Raw genomic sequence first — 18,781 nt, 5'->3', positions numbered from 1 at the left:
CTCAGCTCATGATTGGGACCCCCATACTGGGGCCTGGGAGGTTGGGGTTAGCTGAAGGGACTGCCGAACGAGATGAATCACACATGCCATGTCACAGCCACTGAGCAAGCGGCGAAGGCCTGGCTCCTAATGAAAGAGTGGCTTGTGTATCAACGATGCCCCTTGTAGGTCCAGAACTTTCTCCTGAACGTGTGGACGATCACCTCAGTTCCTCTAAGATGCAGACGTGGGGAACCATAAAGTGTCCTGGCCTGATGAAAGTGAATCTTCAGAAGAACCAGCAGCCTTCGAGGATCATGTCCAGCTGCCCCTAAGTTCTAAGGCCTCCATGACTTTCGCAGGCAGGTTCTGCTCATCTGTGCATTCCCCACAGAGCCAGGCACGGGGTGTGGTCCCACTGGATGCTATGTCTCCCTTCTGAAAGCTCTCCCCTCCGCTCCATGGTACATGCAACCCTCTTCTCTTACATCCCCATTCTAGCTCCACTGCGTCTACAGTGCCTTCTCAAAGTACTTCCTGCCTGGAGAACCCCCTCAATTTCTTGGTTATCAGCATCCCCCGCCCCGCCCTGCCAACTCACAGGACCCCATTCCCTGAACTGGTCACACAAGAGGGTCTCCTCTGACAGTTACTAGCTTTGTTTGAAACTCTCACAGCAACTACCACCCACCTAAGCACAGACTCCTGCTTAACACACGGGAGAATTGAGACGTACTGACTCAGCAGAGCCCCCTGCTGGCCAGGGTCCTGCCAGAGGCCATCCTCCCTCAGAGCAGTTAAAACAGCCTCCCCTTGGACACAGGTGAAGAGACTCACCACCTTGCCAAGACTGGCTATTCCAACTGTGGAACCAACTTCCCATTTGTTAAAACACAGTGGTGTTCAGGCTTACTGAGCACAAGCCGGGGCGCCGTTGACCTCAATGAGCCACACCTTCAGGTCCTCATCCACCATGAAGTCGAAGCCAAAGAGCTGAAAGCTCTGGTAAGGGAGGTGCCTGGTGCTAATGGCAGGCTCCACGCTCATGAGGCAGCTTCTGCGGGGCAAAGGGGGAGAGCTCACTGAGAATGGGTTGGTTGAGGGAGAAGGAACACCGAAGATGTGCTTGGATGATTTTGTATCAAAAGTGATGATAAAATATCCACTTGGACTTAATTCTCTCTTTTACTTATTTTATTTTTTAAAGATATTATTTTGAAGTAAGCTCTATACCCAATGTAGGGCTCAAACTCATAGCCCAGATGTCAAGAGTTGCCCGCTCCACCAATTGAGCCAGCCAGGTGCCCCAATTCTCTTTTAATTACCAATGATTATTCAAGACAAAGCTACTTATCAAGCTACTTGTTAGAGAACTCTGCAAATACTCATGTTCTTACAGGTAGGGGCTGCTTTCCCAGCACAGTGCTAAGTCACCACAGCCCCTGGAAAGGTGGCTTCCCCCAACCGGAGACTGCTGCCATGTTTGTTTGTAATAAATAAAACACCTCCATGCGTTGTTGCCGTGTAGAAGAAATGGACTACCATTTGGTGAAGAGCAGAACTGGCGGTGAAGGTGGCCTCATTCATTACTTTCATTAGCTTCAGTTCTAATGCCAAATTATTACAATCAAAAGATTTAAATATTAAAATACAAAATCAAAAGATTTAAATATTAAAATACAAAATAGAATTACTATTAACATCAACTACTGTTCAAAAAAAATTGGAAAAAAAAAAACACAGACAAACTGAAAACAGGAAAAAGTTGAACAGGAACTTCAAAAATGTACTGAGTTAATACGTGAGATCTAAGGTCAGGGGCCTAAGGCCAGAATCTTAGGCAAGTTTTTAACCTCTCTTAGCCAAGCTTTGATTTCTTTATCCATAAAGGAAGGGGAAAAAATAATACTTAGTCCTAGCACTGGGATGGTTCAATGAGATAATTACATAAAGAATTTTTGAGGGCACCTGGGTGGCTCCACTCAGGTTGTGATCCCAGGGTCCTGGAATCAAGCCCCGTGTCAGGCTCTCTGCTCACTGGGGAGTCAGCTTTTCCCTCTGCCCCTCACTGCCCCACCCCTCCTTGTGCTCTCTTCCTGTCAAACAAATAAATAAAATCTCTCTCTAAAAATAAATAAATAAATAAAAACCTTACTACTAATAAATCACTATTTTGTATAACCATCCAGAAAACCTATGTCATTTCTGTTTTATGCAGATCTTCCCTGACTTCTTCCCTCAACTGAATGTTGGGGTAAAATATCTATTTTAGTAATAAAGTATGTTATGATGACTCTAAGATTACCAGAAATAGCTTTCCTCCTACATAACTGTATGTTTAGAAGGAAAAATGAAGGAGCTGGCTTTCATGTGACTAAGTCCAAGATGTATCCATACAAGTACGTTTGATTCATGACTTTCAAGAACTGAGACTTCCCTGAACATGGAGCTGGAATTTTGCTTCCCAAACCTCCCTCCACCACCACATCCCCCCCACCCCAGCCCAAGCATCAGCTTACTTCCCCCCCACCCCCAAAAGGAAAGTATTTCAATGCATATGTTTAAACCTTTAATAGTAATTTTGGGCAGTCAGCCATTTAAGAATCAACTGGAATGAAAATTTCTTCTCTCATTCATCTTTAACCTACACTGGTAAGCCACCTATCACTTTTTTTTTTCTATAGCTTTATCTGTACTCTTTAAGGGAATACCCTTATCTTTTCTTTTAATTAAAAGACCCTTTCCAATATTATAATTAAGAAAATTTTTACATTTAATAGAGGCTCATGATTAAAAAAAGAAGAAGGAACCTCCCCAAAATTAAAGAAACACTATGCTCAAACACATAAAGGAAAAACTAAGAGCCAGAAGTAAATGAAAATTAAATATTACTTTTTTTAATATGCTAGAAGCTCAAGATTAATAATTCACTTTAAATAATTTTTTTTCATCATCAGAGACTTTAGACAGTACATCTTTTTCCAGCAGGAGTGGGAAGGGAGGGGGAAGCTAGCTGGGGGTGGTGGTGGGGGGAAGAAAAATCACGAGAGTTGTTAGGGACATGTATAGCATCAAAGTAGCAACACTCTCTGAACTATACAGGACAATGGTGGGGGTAATAAATATCCAATAAATTTTTGCCTAAAATAGGAAATCTTTATTCAGCATACTTGATTTATCTGGTATCAGAATTCTAAGCACCTACAATCCCTGGACTCTAGTTATTCTGCCAGACTTGATGTAAGAATACGTGAAGGAAGAGGCCTCGGTCATTGTGATAAGGTACTAATGACATGACAGATAATATACCAACAGAAGAGAATGGAGATCCCTAACACAAATGGCCACCTGATTTATAACAAAAGCTCACCAAAATGCAGTGGGGAAAGGCCAGTCTTACGCACAAATGGTCCTGGGTCAACGGGATACCCCGTAGAAAAAACGTGAAACTTGACATATAAGAATTCAGGTAGATTATAGATCTACAATGTAAAAGATAAAGACCAAGATGCCCATCAACTATAGAAGGGATAAACCACGTGATACTCACACCATGAAATATTACACAGCAGTATAAAAGGTAAATCACTGCTATATGTAACAATATAGATAAAACCCATGCCTACAATTGTGAAAGAAAGTTGAACATGAAACAGGAAATACAGTATAATTCAATTTACATAATACATAGAATAAACAAAAGGAATGGATGATGATAAAAGTCACAAGAGTGGATATCTGTGGCATGAAGTATATATTTTGAGGGAGTCCAAGGGAGTATTGGGGGTGCTATAAAGGTTTTATATCCTCATTCATGGATGATTAGCTGAGTGTGTGCCTAATTAAAAGTTCACTACACTGTACACTTAACGATTTGTGGACTTTACCATATGCATGTTACACCTTAAAAACAACTATTGGATTTAGTAAACTATAATAAATGAATAACACTAAAAAATTATTTTCAGGCATATTAAGAAACAGGACCAAAAGGAAAAAAAAAAACCAGACAATAGAAACAAGATCTATAAAAGTCAGGAGTTGGCAAACTTTCTTTTCTTTTTTATTTTTTTATTTTATTTTTTATTTTTTATTTTTTTAAAGATTTTATTTATTTATTTGACAGAGAGAGATCACAAGTAGACGGAAAGGCAGGCAGAGAGAGAGAGAGAGAGAGAAGCAGGCCCCCTGCTGAGCAGAGAGCCTGATGCGGGACTTGATCCCAGGACCCTGAGATCATGACCTGAGCCGAAGGCAGCGGCTTAACCCACTGAGCCACCCAGGTACCCCTGGCAAACTTCTTCTATAAAGAACCAGACAATAACTATTTTAGGTTTTGAAGACTACATATGGTCTCTGTTACATATTCTTTAATTTCTAAAAAAACATATTAAAAATGTAGAAACTTTTTATCTCATGGCCTATTTGAAAACAAGTTTTAGGTTGGATTTGGCCCATAGAACAGAGTTTGCTAAACTTTACTACAGGTAATTCAGATTTCAGACTAATCAAATAAAGATGTTAAAGAATTACCATTAACATGTTCAAGATATAATTATTAGACAAGTTGGGGATCTCACAAAAGAATTATAACCTAAAAAGAGTCAAATGGAAATTCTAGAACTGAAAAATATAATAACTAAAATCAAGAACTCAACAGATGAGTTTAACAACAAATTTTAATGGCTTTTTCCTTTTTTTTTTTTTTAAGATTTTATTTATTTATTTGACACAGAGAGAGAGAGAGAGACAGCGAGAGAGGGAAGACAAGCAGGGGGAGTGGGAAAGGGAGAAGCGGGCCTCCTGCCGAGCAGAGAGCCGGATGTGGGGATCGATGTAGGAATTGATCCCAGGACGCTGGGATCATGACCTGAGCCAAAGGCAGATGCTTAACAACTGAGCCACCCAGGCATCCCAGGTTTTTTCCTTTTTAAGCAGGTTTTAATTGCTGAAGAGAGAGATCAAATGATACACATGGGAGAAACAGAAGACAGTGAAAAAGACTGGCATCCATGTAATTAGAATCCCAGAGGAGAGAAGAATGGGACGAAAGCCCTCACTGACTATCCCAAAACAAATAAAAGACTTGAAGCCACAGATTGGAGAAGCACTATGACACCTATGTAATAGAAGCCAGAAGACAATGGTAAGTCATCTTCAAAGTGCTTTAAAAAAAGGTGGGGGGGTCTGCTGATCTAGAAATCTGTTTCCAAAGCAAATGTCTTTTTTTTAATTTTTAAAATTTTATTTATTTGAGAGAGAGGGAGAGAGACAATCTCAAGCAGACTCCCCACTGAGCAGAGAGCTTGATTTCACAACCCTGAGATCATGACCTGAGCCAAAGACAGACACATAACCCACTGAGCTGCCCAGGTGCCCCCTTCTTTTTTTTTTTTTTTTTTTTTCCCAGACACTTGCTTTGGGGGCACCTGGGTAGCTCAGGTCAGATCTCAGGGTCGTGAACTTGAGCCCTGCATCAGGCTCTGCACTCAGTGGGGAGTCTGCTTGGAATTCTTTCTCCCTCCTCCCACCCCCCCACCAGCCCCTAAACAAGCTCTCTCTCTCAAAAAACAAAAAAAGGGAAACTGATCCTAGACAAAATTAAGAAAATACATGAAAGAAAAACAAACAACATAAATGGTAAAAATATATGGGGAAATATAAATAATGTTAACTATACAATACTAATGATAATAATGTCTTGTAGTTTACAATATAGGTAGCATTAATGACCACCTATGTACCCACACCACAATTCCTTTAAGCCTCTTTCTTGGATCCCTCCTGCTTCCATTTCAGAGATAACCACTATCTTGAATGTTGTGTTTTTCATACCTTTAGTTCTCTGTTTTTACCATACATGAATATTCTTCTAAATAACTTGTTTTACTTCTGCTTGTTTTTCAATTTATATGAACAGAATCAATCTGCATATATCTTGTAAATAGCTTATATATTTTGCAATTTTTGCTTGTGTAACAAAAGCATAAATGTTTGTTTATGTAACACCAGTGAAAATATCCTTCAGGAATAAGGTGAGATAAAGACATTCTCAGATGACAGAAATTAAAAGGATTGATATGGGGCTTGATCTCAGGACCCTCAGATCATGACCTGAGCCGAAGGCAGAGGCTTAACACACTGAGCCACCCAGGCGCCCCCATGACACAATCTTTAACAAATTTTAAAGTGTTCTCTGACCAAAATGGAATTAAAATAAAAATCAGTAATAGAAAAATATCTGGAAAATTCCCAAATATTTGGAAATTAAGCAAAAACTTCTATATAACACAAGTCAAAGATGAAGTAACAAGGTAAATTAGAAAATATTTTAATAAAATGAAAATGAAAACATAACATAGGAAAGCCTGTGGGATGCAGCTAATGAGTACTTAGAGGGAAACGGACAGCATTAAATGCATTTAAAAAATGAATTCTTTCAAATCAATGATCTAAATTTTTGCCTTAAGGAAACTACAAAACAAATCCCTCAAAAAGGCAGAAGGAAGGGGTGTCTGGGTGGCTCAGAGGGTTGAGCCTCTGCCTTCAGCTCAGGTCATGGTCTCAGGGTCCTAGGATTGAGGCCGGCATAGGGCTCTCTGCTCAGCGGGGAGCCTGCTTCTCCCTCTCTCTCTGCCTGCCTCTCTGCCTACTTGTGATATCTCTCTCTGTCAAATAAATAAATAAAATCTTAAAAAAAAAGGCAGAAGGAAGAAAATAATAAGAAACATAAGTCAAAGAAATAAAAACAACAGAGAAAAATCAATAAAACCAAAAAGTAATCTTTTGAAAGGATTAATAATACTGATATATCTCTAGCCATTCTGTCCAGGTAAAATAGAAGAAATAAGTTACCAATATATGGAATGCAAGTAGTGACATCATTACAGACCCTATAGATATTGAAAGGATAATGAAGGAATATTACAAATAATTTTTGTCCTTAAATTAGACAGCTTAAATAGAATAATTCCTTGAAAGGCACAAACTCCCAAAGCTTCTCCAAGACCCATAACTAAAAAAGATACAATTAAGTTACCTTATTATATGTTTAATTTGTAGTAAGATACTACTTTCCAGGGTAATGTTCAAAGCACTTATTAGGTACTGATTGAACTCCTCAAAGAACATTTCGTTCCCTTCTTCATACTTTCCATAATTCTTTGAGTACTCCTTTTGAATGCAGTGATTGGTCAAATGGCAGGTTTTGTCTTGGAAATTATCAACATGATATGGTTCTGAAGCAGTCCGAAGCACACCCTCCTTATAGAGGTAGATATTATACTGATGATCCACCAAGACCCAGCTTCTGCAAATCAATAAAAACAGTTTCACTCAAGTGATCCAAAGTTTCTTCATAGCTTATACATCATCACCACACCTTAACAGTTTTGGAGGGAAGCAGAGGAAGGAGACAGGTTCTAAAATTCTATGAGGCAAGTCATGACAATTAGTCAAGATACTGGATTATCACTGTAATGAGGCAATTAAAACATTTTATCAAAAATGGCAAGGAGCCTTTGATCTTCAAAAGACAACATTTTGAAGAAATCTGGATAGGTTGGGTCCTAAGATTTATCCATGAAATTTCCATTTGCCATGTTTGCTCTATAGTAATCTTAAAAGGGAGAGTGTTCATCCTGAAGGTGATCTGACATAGGACTGGTTTTCAAGAAGCAGCAAGTTATTATGAAGACAACAAGAAGACCGAATCCTCATAGAGGAGATGTCAGCAAGACCACAGGAAAGCGGGGGAGAAGGCTGTTTAGCTTTAGAAGGCACAATACAACCTCTTATTCTATGCCAGAACTTTGCTCAGAAAGTCAGAATCCAAAAAGGTAAGTGAGGTGTGTTTATGAAATCCTTAAAAAATAGAGGACACAAATAATAAAGCAAGGACGTATTATGTCCTGTTTCTGAATTATGTGTTCTAGGTTTATCTCTCAGTTGCTTCCATAAGCAAGCCCCATACACTTAAACTCTCCTCTATGGAGACACAAGTCATTCTGAGTAAAGAGAACATACCAAAAAAAGGAACACCCATAGTTTTAGTAATGTTTTCTAGAAAGAAAAGAGAAATACTGAAGGAAAAATAGAAAATTAAGTACAGAAGCTTGGTTCTATTCAGCTGTGCTCAATTTTGGCTATATGTTAAACATGGTCAAATACTTCCTCACATTCTGTGTTACCCTTATCACCCACCACCGCCATTTTCCTCAAGATTAGTAACAAAAACTCTGGACACCGATGCATTACCGAATGTCAAACTTGCGGTGACCTGGCTCCAGAAGCAGAGGGTGCTCAAGGTATTTCTGGATCACGTGCACCTGACCCTGGTTGTCAATGAAATCCAGAAGCTCTGTAGCCTCCGAGGAGATGAGGATGCCTTCACCTAACAGGGCAAAATTATAAGAGAAATGAGTCCAGTTGATCCCAAGAGGAAAAGATCTCTACAAAGCCAAAAGGGGAATATTGATAGCAGGAGAAAACCGAGAGGAGGCTTCTATGGCCTGCTCACTTTCTTCCTCCATCCCATCACTTCCCCAATCTCTCACATTCTCCCCTCTGCCCACAAGAGCACCAGGGCCATCTAACTCTTTTCCCACATAGGACTTTAACACTACCTTGACAGGCTTCAAACACGAAATTTCATTTTCACAGACATCCAAAATATCCAAACATCCTAAATAAATGTCACTTTACTGTTGGCCACATGGCTACCCTGATAAAGACCTTAATAAACCTAGTTCTCATACTATAGCTTATAGAAATATCCAGAAAGTTAGGGTATAAAGACAATCATACAGATCAATTCTCTACAGTACTGTAATAGGAAAAATTGCATACATGTAAAGTGTCCATCAACTTTAAATGATACAATGTCCTTTTCAACAGCTTTATTAAGATATGTTACATATCATAAGATTTTCCCCTTTAAAGTATACAATTCATTATATGTTTATAAAAAATTTTAAAAAAAAGTATACAATTCAATGTTTTTTTCATATATCCAAGAGATTTGCAACAACCACTAACAATTTTAAAACATTTTCATCACCACCCTGCAAAAACCCCTATCATTAGCAGTAAACTCCCCATTCCTTCCTTATCCTATTCTGACAACCACTAATCTACTTTCTGGATTTGCTCAGTCTAAATGATTCATATAAATGGAATCACATAGTATGTGGCCTTTGTTTCTGGCTTCTTCATTTAGTATAATGTTCTCAAGGTTCATTCATGTTGTAGCATGTACCACTACATCATTCTCCCTTTCCATGACTAGATAATATTCCATTGTGTGGATATACTATTTTTGTTCATTCATTTATCAACTGATGGACATTTGAGTTTTTTCCACTATTGCTTGGCTCTTATGAATAATGCTGCTATGAAGACCTGCACAGAAGTTTTTGTGTGGACATATTTTCAATTCTTTTGTGAATATACCTAGGAGTGTAATAGTTGGGTCATATGGTAACTCTATGTTTAAATTTTTTTTTTTTTAAGATTTTATTTATTTATTTGACAGAGAGAAATCACAAGTAGTCAGAGAGGCAGGCAGAGAGAGAGAGAGGAGGAAGCAGGCTCCCTGCTGAGCAGAGAGCCCGACGCGGGACTCGATCCCAGGACCCTGAGATCATGACCTGAGCCGAAGGCAGCGGCCTAATCCACTGAGCCACCCAGGTGCCCCTATGTTTAAATTTTTGAGAAAATGTCAAACTAATTTCCAAAATGTTCACGCCATTTTACACCCTCAACAGCAATATTTGAGTGTTCCAATTCTGCCACATTCTTGCCAACACTTACTATCTTCTTGATTATAGCCATCATAGTGGGTGTGAATTGGTATCTCATTGTGGTTTTGATTTGCATTTCCCTAGTAACTAACAATGCGGAGTATGTTTTCATGTGCTTATTGGCTATTTGTATATTTTCTTTGGAGAAATAGCCACTTCCGTTCTTTGTTCTTTTCTTATTAGGTTGTCCTTTTTTTTTTTTTTAAAAGATTTTATTTATTTATTTGTCAGAGTGAGCACAGGCAGACAGAATGGCAGGCAGAAGCAGACGGAGAAGCAGGCTCCCGCCGAGCAAGGAGCCCAATGCAGGACTCGATCCCAGGATGCTGGAATCATGACCTGAGCCGAAGGCAGCGGCTCAACCAACTGAGCCACCCAGGCGTCCCAGGTTGTCCTTTTATTACTGAGTTATCAGACTTCTTTTTTTTATCTTTTTAAAAAAGATTTTATTTATTTATTTGAGAGAGAATAAGAGAGAACGAGCATGAGAGGGGGACAGTCAGAGGGAGAAGCAGACCCCCTGCCGAGCAGGGAGCCCAAAGTGGGACTCAATACCAGAACTCCAGAATCATGACCCAAGCTGAAGGCAGTTGCTCAACTAACTGAGCCACCCAGGTCCCCGAGTTATCAGAGTTCTTTACACATTCTGGATACAGTGTCTGATAAGATACATGACTTGCAAATATATTCTCCTGTTTTGAACAGTTCCATTACCATGGATCCATCACAGTGTTGCTCTTTTAAAGCCACAACTACCTCCCTCCCCATAACACCCTCCTGACAACTGCTAATCTGTTCTCCATTTCCATAATTTTGTCCAAAATTTCAGGAATTTTATACAGATAGAATTATATAGTATGTGATCTTTGGGGCTTGGGTTCTTTCACTCAGCATGACTCTCTGGAGATGCATCTAAGTTGCCGTATGGATCAATACTTCATTCCCTTTCATTGCTGAGGAGCTGAGGACTGTTCCATGTTATCAATTCTCCATAGCTGGCTTAATCATTCAGCTTCTGAAGCAATCTGAATTGTTTCCAGTTTGGTTCCAGCTATTACAAATAAAGCTGCTATGAACAATCACATGCAGGTTTTTGCATGGACATAAGTTTTCATTTTTCTGGGACAAAAGCCCTACTGTGTGCAATTACTAGGTTATATGGTAGTTATAGGTTTAGTGTTACAAAAAATTACTACCCTTTGTTCCAGAGTGGCTGTAGCATTTTACATCCCAACCAACACTGTGTGAATGATCTAGTTTCTCCTGACCCTTGCGGCACTTGCTGTCATTACCGTTTCTTATTTTAGCCATTTTAATAGAAGTATTATGGTTTTAATCTGCATTTCCCTAATGGTTAATGATACTGAAAATCTCGTTTGCTTATTTTTTATCTGTAGAGCCCCCCCCCCTTTTTAAAAAGATTTTACTTATTTATTTGAGAGAGATAGTGAGTGAGAGAGAACACAAGCAGAGGCAGAAGGAGAGTGAGAAACAGATTCCTCACTGAGCAGGGAGCCTGAAGTGGGACTCAATCCCAAGGCCCTGGGATCATGACCTGAGTCAAAGGCAGATGCTAAACTGACTGAGTCACCCAGGCATCCCTCTGTAGAGCCTTTCAATGGAATACATTCCTACGCCTTTGCTTATCTTCTAAATGGACTTTATCTCTTTTCTTTTTTTAACTGTTGAGTTTTGAAAGTTGTTTATTCTAGATATAGAGTCTTTTGTCAGATAGGTGGTTTGAAGTTATTTTCTCCAAGTCTATAGCTTGGATATTCAACCTCTTCAATAAAGTCTTTCATAGAGCAAAAAACCCCAAAAAACAAAAAAACCCACCTCATTTACTGAGATTTTGGCTTATGAGCTTTTATTTACTCTTATGGTCATATAAGTGACATTAAGTTTAAGAATTCTTTGCCTTGGGGCAAAGAATTATCCTAAGGGCCACCTGGGCGGCTCAGTTTAAGTGTCTGCCTTCAGCTCAGATCATGATCACAGGGTTCTGGGAGGAAGCCCCACATAAGACTTCCTGCTTCTCCCTCTCCCTCAGCCTGCCCCTCTCCCTGCCTGTGCTCTCTCTTGGCCAAATGAATAAATAAAATCTTTTAAAAAAAATAAATAGTTATCCTAAAATATCCCTTCCTACTAATGCTCTGGAACTGTACCACTTTTAATGCCTTGCTCTCCATATCTGCTCACATTCCCTCCTATTTGCTCCAACTTTGTTTCCCTTATGCTATTTCTTTCTATATACTATTTCTTATTGAAAATAAACCTAATGCTGATAGATGGGAAAATAAATGGAAGAAGGTAGAAAGTTACATTTTGATAACTTTAAAAAACTATTATTATTGATAAAGAACATGGCATTCAAGTGAAATAGAAAATTTACCTGTAGTCTTATTTCCTAATATAGTTATTTTTATCTTTTTTTTTTTTTTTAAAGATTTTATTTATTTATTTGACAGAGAGAAATCACAAGTAGGCAGAGAGGCAGGCAGAGAGAGAGAGAGGAGGAAGCAGGCTCCCTGCTGAGCAGAGAGCCTGATGCGGGACTCGATCCCAGGACCCTGAGATCATGACCAGAGCCAAAGGCAGCGGCTTAACCACTGAGCCACCCAGGCGCCCTATTTTTATCTTTTAATATCACTTTCCTTTCCATAAGGAAAGATTGGCTCAGTCATAGTGAACTCACCTTATATCGTCAATTTTTTTCACTTTATATTGTTAGTATTTTGACTGTTTCTACATTAACATTACAATTATGTTAGCAGCTGAAGAAAATTATACGTTTACTGATTGCTGGACGGTGGGGTTGTTTCTAAATAAAATGTTGCTGTTACAGGTCACATGGTAGTAAATGTCTTTGCTATAGATCACTCTTGTTTCTTTTAAAATATTTCCCTGGAGTTACGTTTTCAGGAACGAGATTTGTAGGCCAAGGCCTATGTACTCTATGGCTCTTCCTTTGTATTATCCTATTGATTTTTCAAAAGGCAGTGTATCACAACTAAGAGGAAGCAGTTCATTACAAACCTTCAGCAACAGTATCACTGAAGGTCTCTCTTATTTTATAGGTATAAAATGATACATAAAATCTATATATATTTTGTAAATTTTGAATACCAGTGTACCATGTTTCCATGGATTCGTTAACTGTATTTCTAATATTGCTTCTTTATATCCTCACTAACTAAACCTGGAGAAATAATGAGGAAACTCTGGAATTCTTTAAGGAGCTTCCAGGTGACAGTCTTTTTTTTTTTGTTATTTGTGCCCATCTCAACTATTTATCTAGAAATATATGTATCCCTAGCGTCCATAAGAGCAAGAGATCATATCTATTTTATTTATGTCTGTATCTCCAAACACCCATTACTTCATCTATTCATTCACTCATCACTCAATATATATATCGAACTTTGGCTGGGTTCTGTGTGCTGCCCCAGCACCAGGGAGACAGCAGTGCACACAGATGTGACAGGGTCTGACTGTGCTTTAACATGATCTCTGACTACTGTACTGCATGTGTATTCTGGAGAACGGCCAAGGGCAGGAGGACAAGGAACAACGCTCCAGGTGAGATGTGAAGGTAGCTGAGGTCCAAGATCGGTGGTGGGGGTGGTGAAGAGGGGGTCTTTACACCAGATATAGTGTGGAGGTTGAGCTAACTATTCCCAGCATGTGGCAGGTACTAGAGACTTCTTTAACAAGAATAAAAGCCATTATACATCCTATTGGTTTCATTTTGTAGTTCCCAAACAAAACAAATGCATGCCACTTATCTCAACTCCCTAAGGCAAAATTTCCCCCTTGTTTGGCATTTTATTCTCTCTTTACCTTGCCCTGATGCTGACCACCAATCTATGACGTGTCTGGGTGAGGGTTCAGACACCACCCAGGTGGGATCACTGGCTCGACTTGACAAGGGCCTTGCCTCGCTCCTGATTCTCACTCTGGCTAAGACTCCATGATACAAGATGTCCTTACAATGGCCATCCTGACTCAAGCCCAAATCCACAGAAGGAATATGGAATTCTGTAAATGTCTATTTCCTCTTCCAATTCCCCCATTTATCATTATAACAAAACTAGGGGACATTACTTGAGAAGAGGTCACAAGAGGGGAGAGAGAAGTAGGTGAGGTACCTGGCTTGTGGCAAGAGTCCAACTCTCCCCTTTTCAGGAGATTCCAGGTGATGCCCTCCTGTTTCATGGTTGGTGGAAAAGAAGGTGAGGTCCACTGGACCGGGGACAGAAATGAGTACCAATGGCCAGATGGTCTTCCAAGGCAATAAAAGAAGAAGTAAGTTCAAAATAGAATGGTTTTAAAAGGAGCATATGATGGTAGCTATAGAGATAGACCGTGTTTATGTGTTCATTACATTGGGGACTGCCTATATTTTGAGCTTGAGTCAACATTATAAACCGCATTCCTTCTATGCATTCATCACACATTTACTGAGTGCCTCTGGGGAGGGTAGAGATGAACAAGACAGAAATTCTGTGTTTACAAGGAGCTTATGGTGTAAGAGAGGAGATGGGCGGATAAACAGATATGTAATAGACGTGCTGGAAGAGGGAAAACAAAGCAGGGCAAAGGACAGAGAGCAACGGGCATAAAGGCTATTTTAGAAAGGAAAAGGATTCTCTGACAAGGCATCATCTGAGCTGAAAGAAACAGAAAATAATCCAAAGGGACATCTGAGATATGCAGACGGATTTAGGATATTTTTAGGACTCTAGGCAGGCATGGCTATAGAACAGTGAGCAAGGTCAAGAACAGGATAGAGATAGGAGCAAATTTAAATAGTGTAGGCTCCATCAGCAACCCGAAGTTTATCTGACTGCATTGGGAAGCCAGCTGGTAAGTCTTGAACAGGGAGTAACCTGATCAGGCTTACGTTTTTAGACATTGCTCTGTCTTAGAGACCTGGCCGTGAGCAGGCATTGCAATTACGCAGACTAGAGAGAATCGTAGTTTTGACTTCAAGTGATAGCAGCAGAAATGGCAAGAAAAAGAATAATTCAGAATATATTTTGAAGGTAGAGCTAGCAAGACTTGCTGATGCATTAGGTATGGACTGTAAAGAAAGAGGAATCAGGGACGCCTGGGTGGCTCAGTTGGTTGGACGACTGCCTTCGGCTCAGGTCATGATCCCGGAGTCCCGGGATCGAGTCCCACATCGGGCTCCCAGCTCATGGGGAGTCTGCTTCGCTCTCTGACCTTCTCCTCGCTCATGCTCTCTCTCACTGTCTCTCTCTCAAGTAAATAAATAAAATCTTTAAAAAAAAAAAAAAAAAAAAAAGAAAGAGGAATCAAGGATGAAGCCTCGATTTTGGGCTTCGGAGACTGAGTGCAGAGTGGGATCACATACTATGGGATCACGTACTATGAAGACTGAAAGAGGGGTAGGCTAGGGTGGGTTAAACTGGGCAGGAAATGAAAAGATCCATATCAGATATATTACATTTGAAATGCCTGCCAAACTGAATCTGGAGCTTAAAAGGAAATACTTTGGCTGGAGATATATATTTATAAGTCTTCAGTACCTAGATAAATACTTAAAACTATGTAACTAGACGTGGTCTCTACCCTTGAGCATTCAGATTATAATAGTCACTCATCTAAAGACATCATTGAATCTAACGCATAACTGAACAAACCATATGAGAACCGACAGCAGAGACAGAAGAGGACAGCAATGCCAACTCACCTTTGGCACCAGCTGATGACTTTGCAATCCAAACATTGCCCTCTCCATCTTCTTTCTTTCTGTTATAAGAAGCCAGGAAGAATTCCCTTTCATCTGTCCTTGAGTTATGGATCGGTGGGTGAATTCCATTCTGTGCTGGAGCAACTGGGGTCTTGAGATTAGTTGGATAAATCACATAGGACTCTGGAAACCATGTGCAGGATTCAGCCAGGTCTGGGCTTGTCTTGATTAGCCTGACAGATGACAGAAGGTCAGTTTCCCTTCTTAGTACACCCTGCCATTCCACTCAGAAAAGCCAGTGCTTTCCCCCAGAGCTTGTCAAAGAGGCAAGGCAATACCAGGGCCGGGAGCTGCTTTTGTTTTGTTTTGCTTTGTTTTAAAGATTTTATTTATTTAGGAGCTGGTCTTTTTATCCCACTCTTCGTTCTTGGCCTCTTTGAGCTGACCTATAACACACTACTGGGCAGCACCCAGCTATGACATGCAACCCTAAAGGCATGCTCCAAGTAGTTAAAAAGGAGCTTAATATCCAGGACTTTAGCTCTTTTAAAAATGCACCTCTATGGAAAATTAACTTGAAGTAATTCTGAGACAATACTTTTTCAACATACATGTTGTGGTTGAGCTAGACCCATGCTAAAAAAAACAAAGTAGAGAATCTGGGAAACTATTTGGCTTACTAGAAAAAAAACTATCTTGGCCCAACTCTCTGGAGAGCAAAGACTACTGCTCAGTAGTCTTTGAAGAATTATCTGAAGACTTGTTTTAGTTCTTCATTTCTTCATTTCTTGCTTTTAGCCCAGCCTGGATTCAATGACACATAAGGGAGGAACGTTTCTAATAGGGCACACAACTACAGTGGTCATAACTAAACATAACTCCGGCCCCCAAAATAACATAATGCAACAGAGGATGAAGTCAGGCCATGGGCAAGGCACTTAATAAACAGAAGGGCTTATGAAGGGCTTCCCAGTGCATTTACTCTCAAATCAGACCCCCGGTGGGGGTACACTAGGATCTCATCTCACAGATTAGCCACTGGGTCCCAGAGAAGTAAATTTCCCAAGATCATAAAGGTAGTAAGAAACAGCCATTACACAAGCCCCAAACTCCTGGTCCTCACTCAAAACTTACTCTTACTCCCCAAGAATTGGAGGCAGGAGTTAACTCACCCAAAGACATCTGCAGGCCTTCCCTAAGCTGTGCTCCCTCCTCTACCTAGAACAGAACTATTAATGTTAAGCCTGTGTTAAGATCTACTTGCAAAAACCACTCAATGAGCAAATGGCAGAAATAAAAAAAAAACAAAAATGGTTAAAGATTTTATTTATTTATTTGACAGAGAGAGAGAAAGGAGAGAAAGAGCACAAGCAGGGGGAGTGGCAGGCAGAGGGAGAAGCAGGCTCCCCTCTGTGCAAGGAGCCCAAAGTAGAACTCAATCCCAGGACCCTGGAATCATGACCTGAGCCAAAGGCAGATGCTTAACGAACTAAGCCACCAGGGGTCCTGAAAGGAAATTTTTAACTAAGATTTAAAATAAAGTTATTTTTAAGCCGAAGGCAATAGAATGCGACAATTACTTGAATTCAAAGGAACAAAACCAATAAATTTCTAACTCACCAAATACTCAACTCTATCTACATTGGCCAACTCTATCTACACAAGGCACACACACTAGCCACATGTGGCTTCTGAGAATTTCAAATATGGCCAATGTGACACAGAAACTGAATTTTAAAGTTTGTTTAGTTTTAATGTAAAAACTGAAGTACTGTAAAATATCCTTCCATTATTCACAACTGTACTCTTTTGGTAGGATGACATTAACCACGGCATGACCTAAGATATTTTTGTGGTACTGCAGCGAGCACGTCAGGCACATGTGTTTCTAGTCGCATGCATAAACACACCACTGTTCTACTCAGGGACAATAGGTTCATTCAGTTCAAGTGACTTTATCTTCCATGCACTGCTGATGAAACACTGTATCGTGTTTATTATGCAGACAGCAGGAGTTACAAGGATAGCTATGCATATCAGAATTGGTAACTAACGTGAAATGTCACTACATATCTAGTTAAAAAATAAGCATGGACAAATTTTTAAATTTAAAGCAATGGAATACTATTGTTGCCAGATTTTTTTTTTGGTCAAGTTAATGTGATAGCTTTATTCCCTTTGAGTTTGTATATTATCCTCAACTTCATTGCTAGAATTCCCTTACCAGCTCTGAAGCTAACAAAAAGTTCATGAACACATTTCTAGTATAGAGCAGACATCTGCATTTAGCATGGCTTGGTTAGTGTCAGATATTTCTTCTTCTCTCAGGTTTTGATTCTTCTTCTTCTTCTTCTTCTTTTTTTTTTTTACGATTTTATTTATTTGACAGAGAGAATGAGAAAGAAAGAGAGTATGAAAGGGGAGAGGGTCAGAGGGAACAGCAGGCTCCCCCCCTGAGCAGGGAGCCTGATTCAGGACTTGATCTCAGGACCCCAGGATCATGACCTGAGCTGAAGGCAGTCGCTTAACAGAGCTACCTCTTCTTTTTCTTTCTTTCTTTTTTTTTTTTTAAGATTTTATTTATTTATTTGACAGAGAGAGAGAGAGAGCGAGAAAGGGATCACAACCAGGAGGAGTGGGAGAGGGAGAAGTAGGCTCCCTGCCAAGGGGAGCCCAAAACGGGGCTTGATCTCAGGACCCTGGGATCATGATCTGAGCTGAAGGGAGACACTTATCAACTGAGCCACCCAGGCACCCCTCCTTCTTATTTTTTAAATCAAAGATTGATCCAGAATTGAGTGAAGATGCCAAAGGGTAGAGCTATGACCAGAACTATAAAGGAGAAATAACAACAACAAAAAAAAAGAACTGGTGGAAGGTATGTCAGAAACTTCATAATGAATGGCAACTGCAACTTGCTATCGCAGAGTAAAATGGAAAAAGTGTGTTTGCTGTACAAAGGAGGCATTTTCAGCAAATACACAGTAAATTTCATAAGCTGTTTCCTCTCAACAACCAAACCAAACCAAACCAAACCAAGCCAAACAAAAACAAACAAACAAACAAAAAAATGAGAGAGGCAAACCAAGAAACAGACTCTTAATAAAGAGAACAAACTGATGGTTACCAGAGGAGAGTAGCGTGGCAGGAACAGATGACACAGGTGATGGGAATGAAGGAGTGCACTGCTGTGCTAAGCACCATGGGTTGGATGTAAGTGCTGAATCACTAACTCTACACCTTGAAACTAATATTACATCCTATGTTAACCAACTGGAATTTAAAT

General features: G+C 39.8%; 1 protein-coding gene across 3 annotated transcripts in view; it reads right to left on the bottom strand.

The window, feature by feature from the left end:
• TTL (tubulin tyrosine ligase) overlaps positions 1-18,781 on the bottom strand; it is a 32,582-nt gene that overhangs the window by 5,096 nt on the left and 8,705 nt on the right. The window contains exons 3-6 of one of the 3 annotated variants that reach the window (XR_009405309.1): positions 15,496-15,728; positions 8,236-8,371; positions 7,019-7,288; positions 817-1,036 (exon numbers count right to left, since the gene is read on the bottom strand). Coding sequence is in view for 2 of the 3 variants with exons in the window: in XM_059405609.1 (XP_059261592.1) it covers positions 3,311-3,461; positions 7,019-7,288; positions 8,236-8,371; positions 15,496-15,728 (790 nt within the window). In the remaining variant the exon portion in view is untranslated. Of the gene's footprint in view, positions 1-816; positions 1,037-2,897; positions 3,462-7,018; positions 7,289-8,235; positions 8,372-15,495; positions 15,729-18,781 lie in introns of those variants that run through there. The other 2 variants (XM_059405608.1, XM_059405609.1) reach the window with 2 other exon arrangements.

Source organism: Mustela nigripes, chromosome 7 (assembly GCF_022355385.1).
Source record: "Mustela nigripes isolate SB6536 chromosome 7, MUSNIG.SB6536, whole genome shotgun sequence".
NCBI lineage: Eukaryota > Metazoa > Chordata > Mammalia > Carnivora > Mustelidae > Mustela > Mustela nigripes.
Note: the sequence above shows the minus strand (reverse complement) of the source record. Positions and strands in the feature narration are given on the sequence as shown.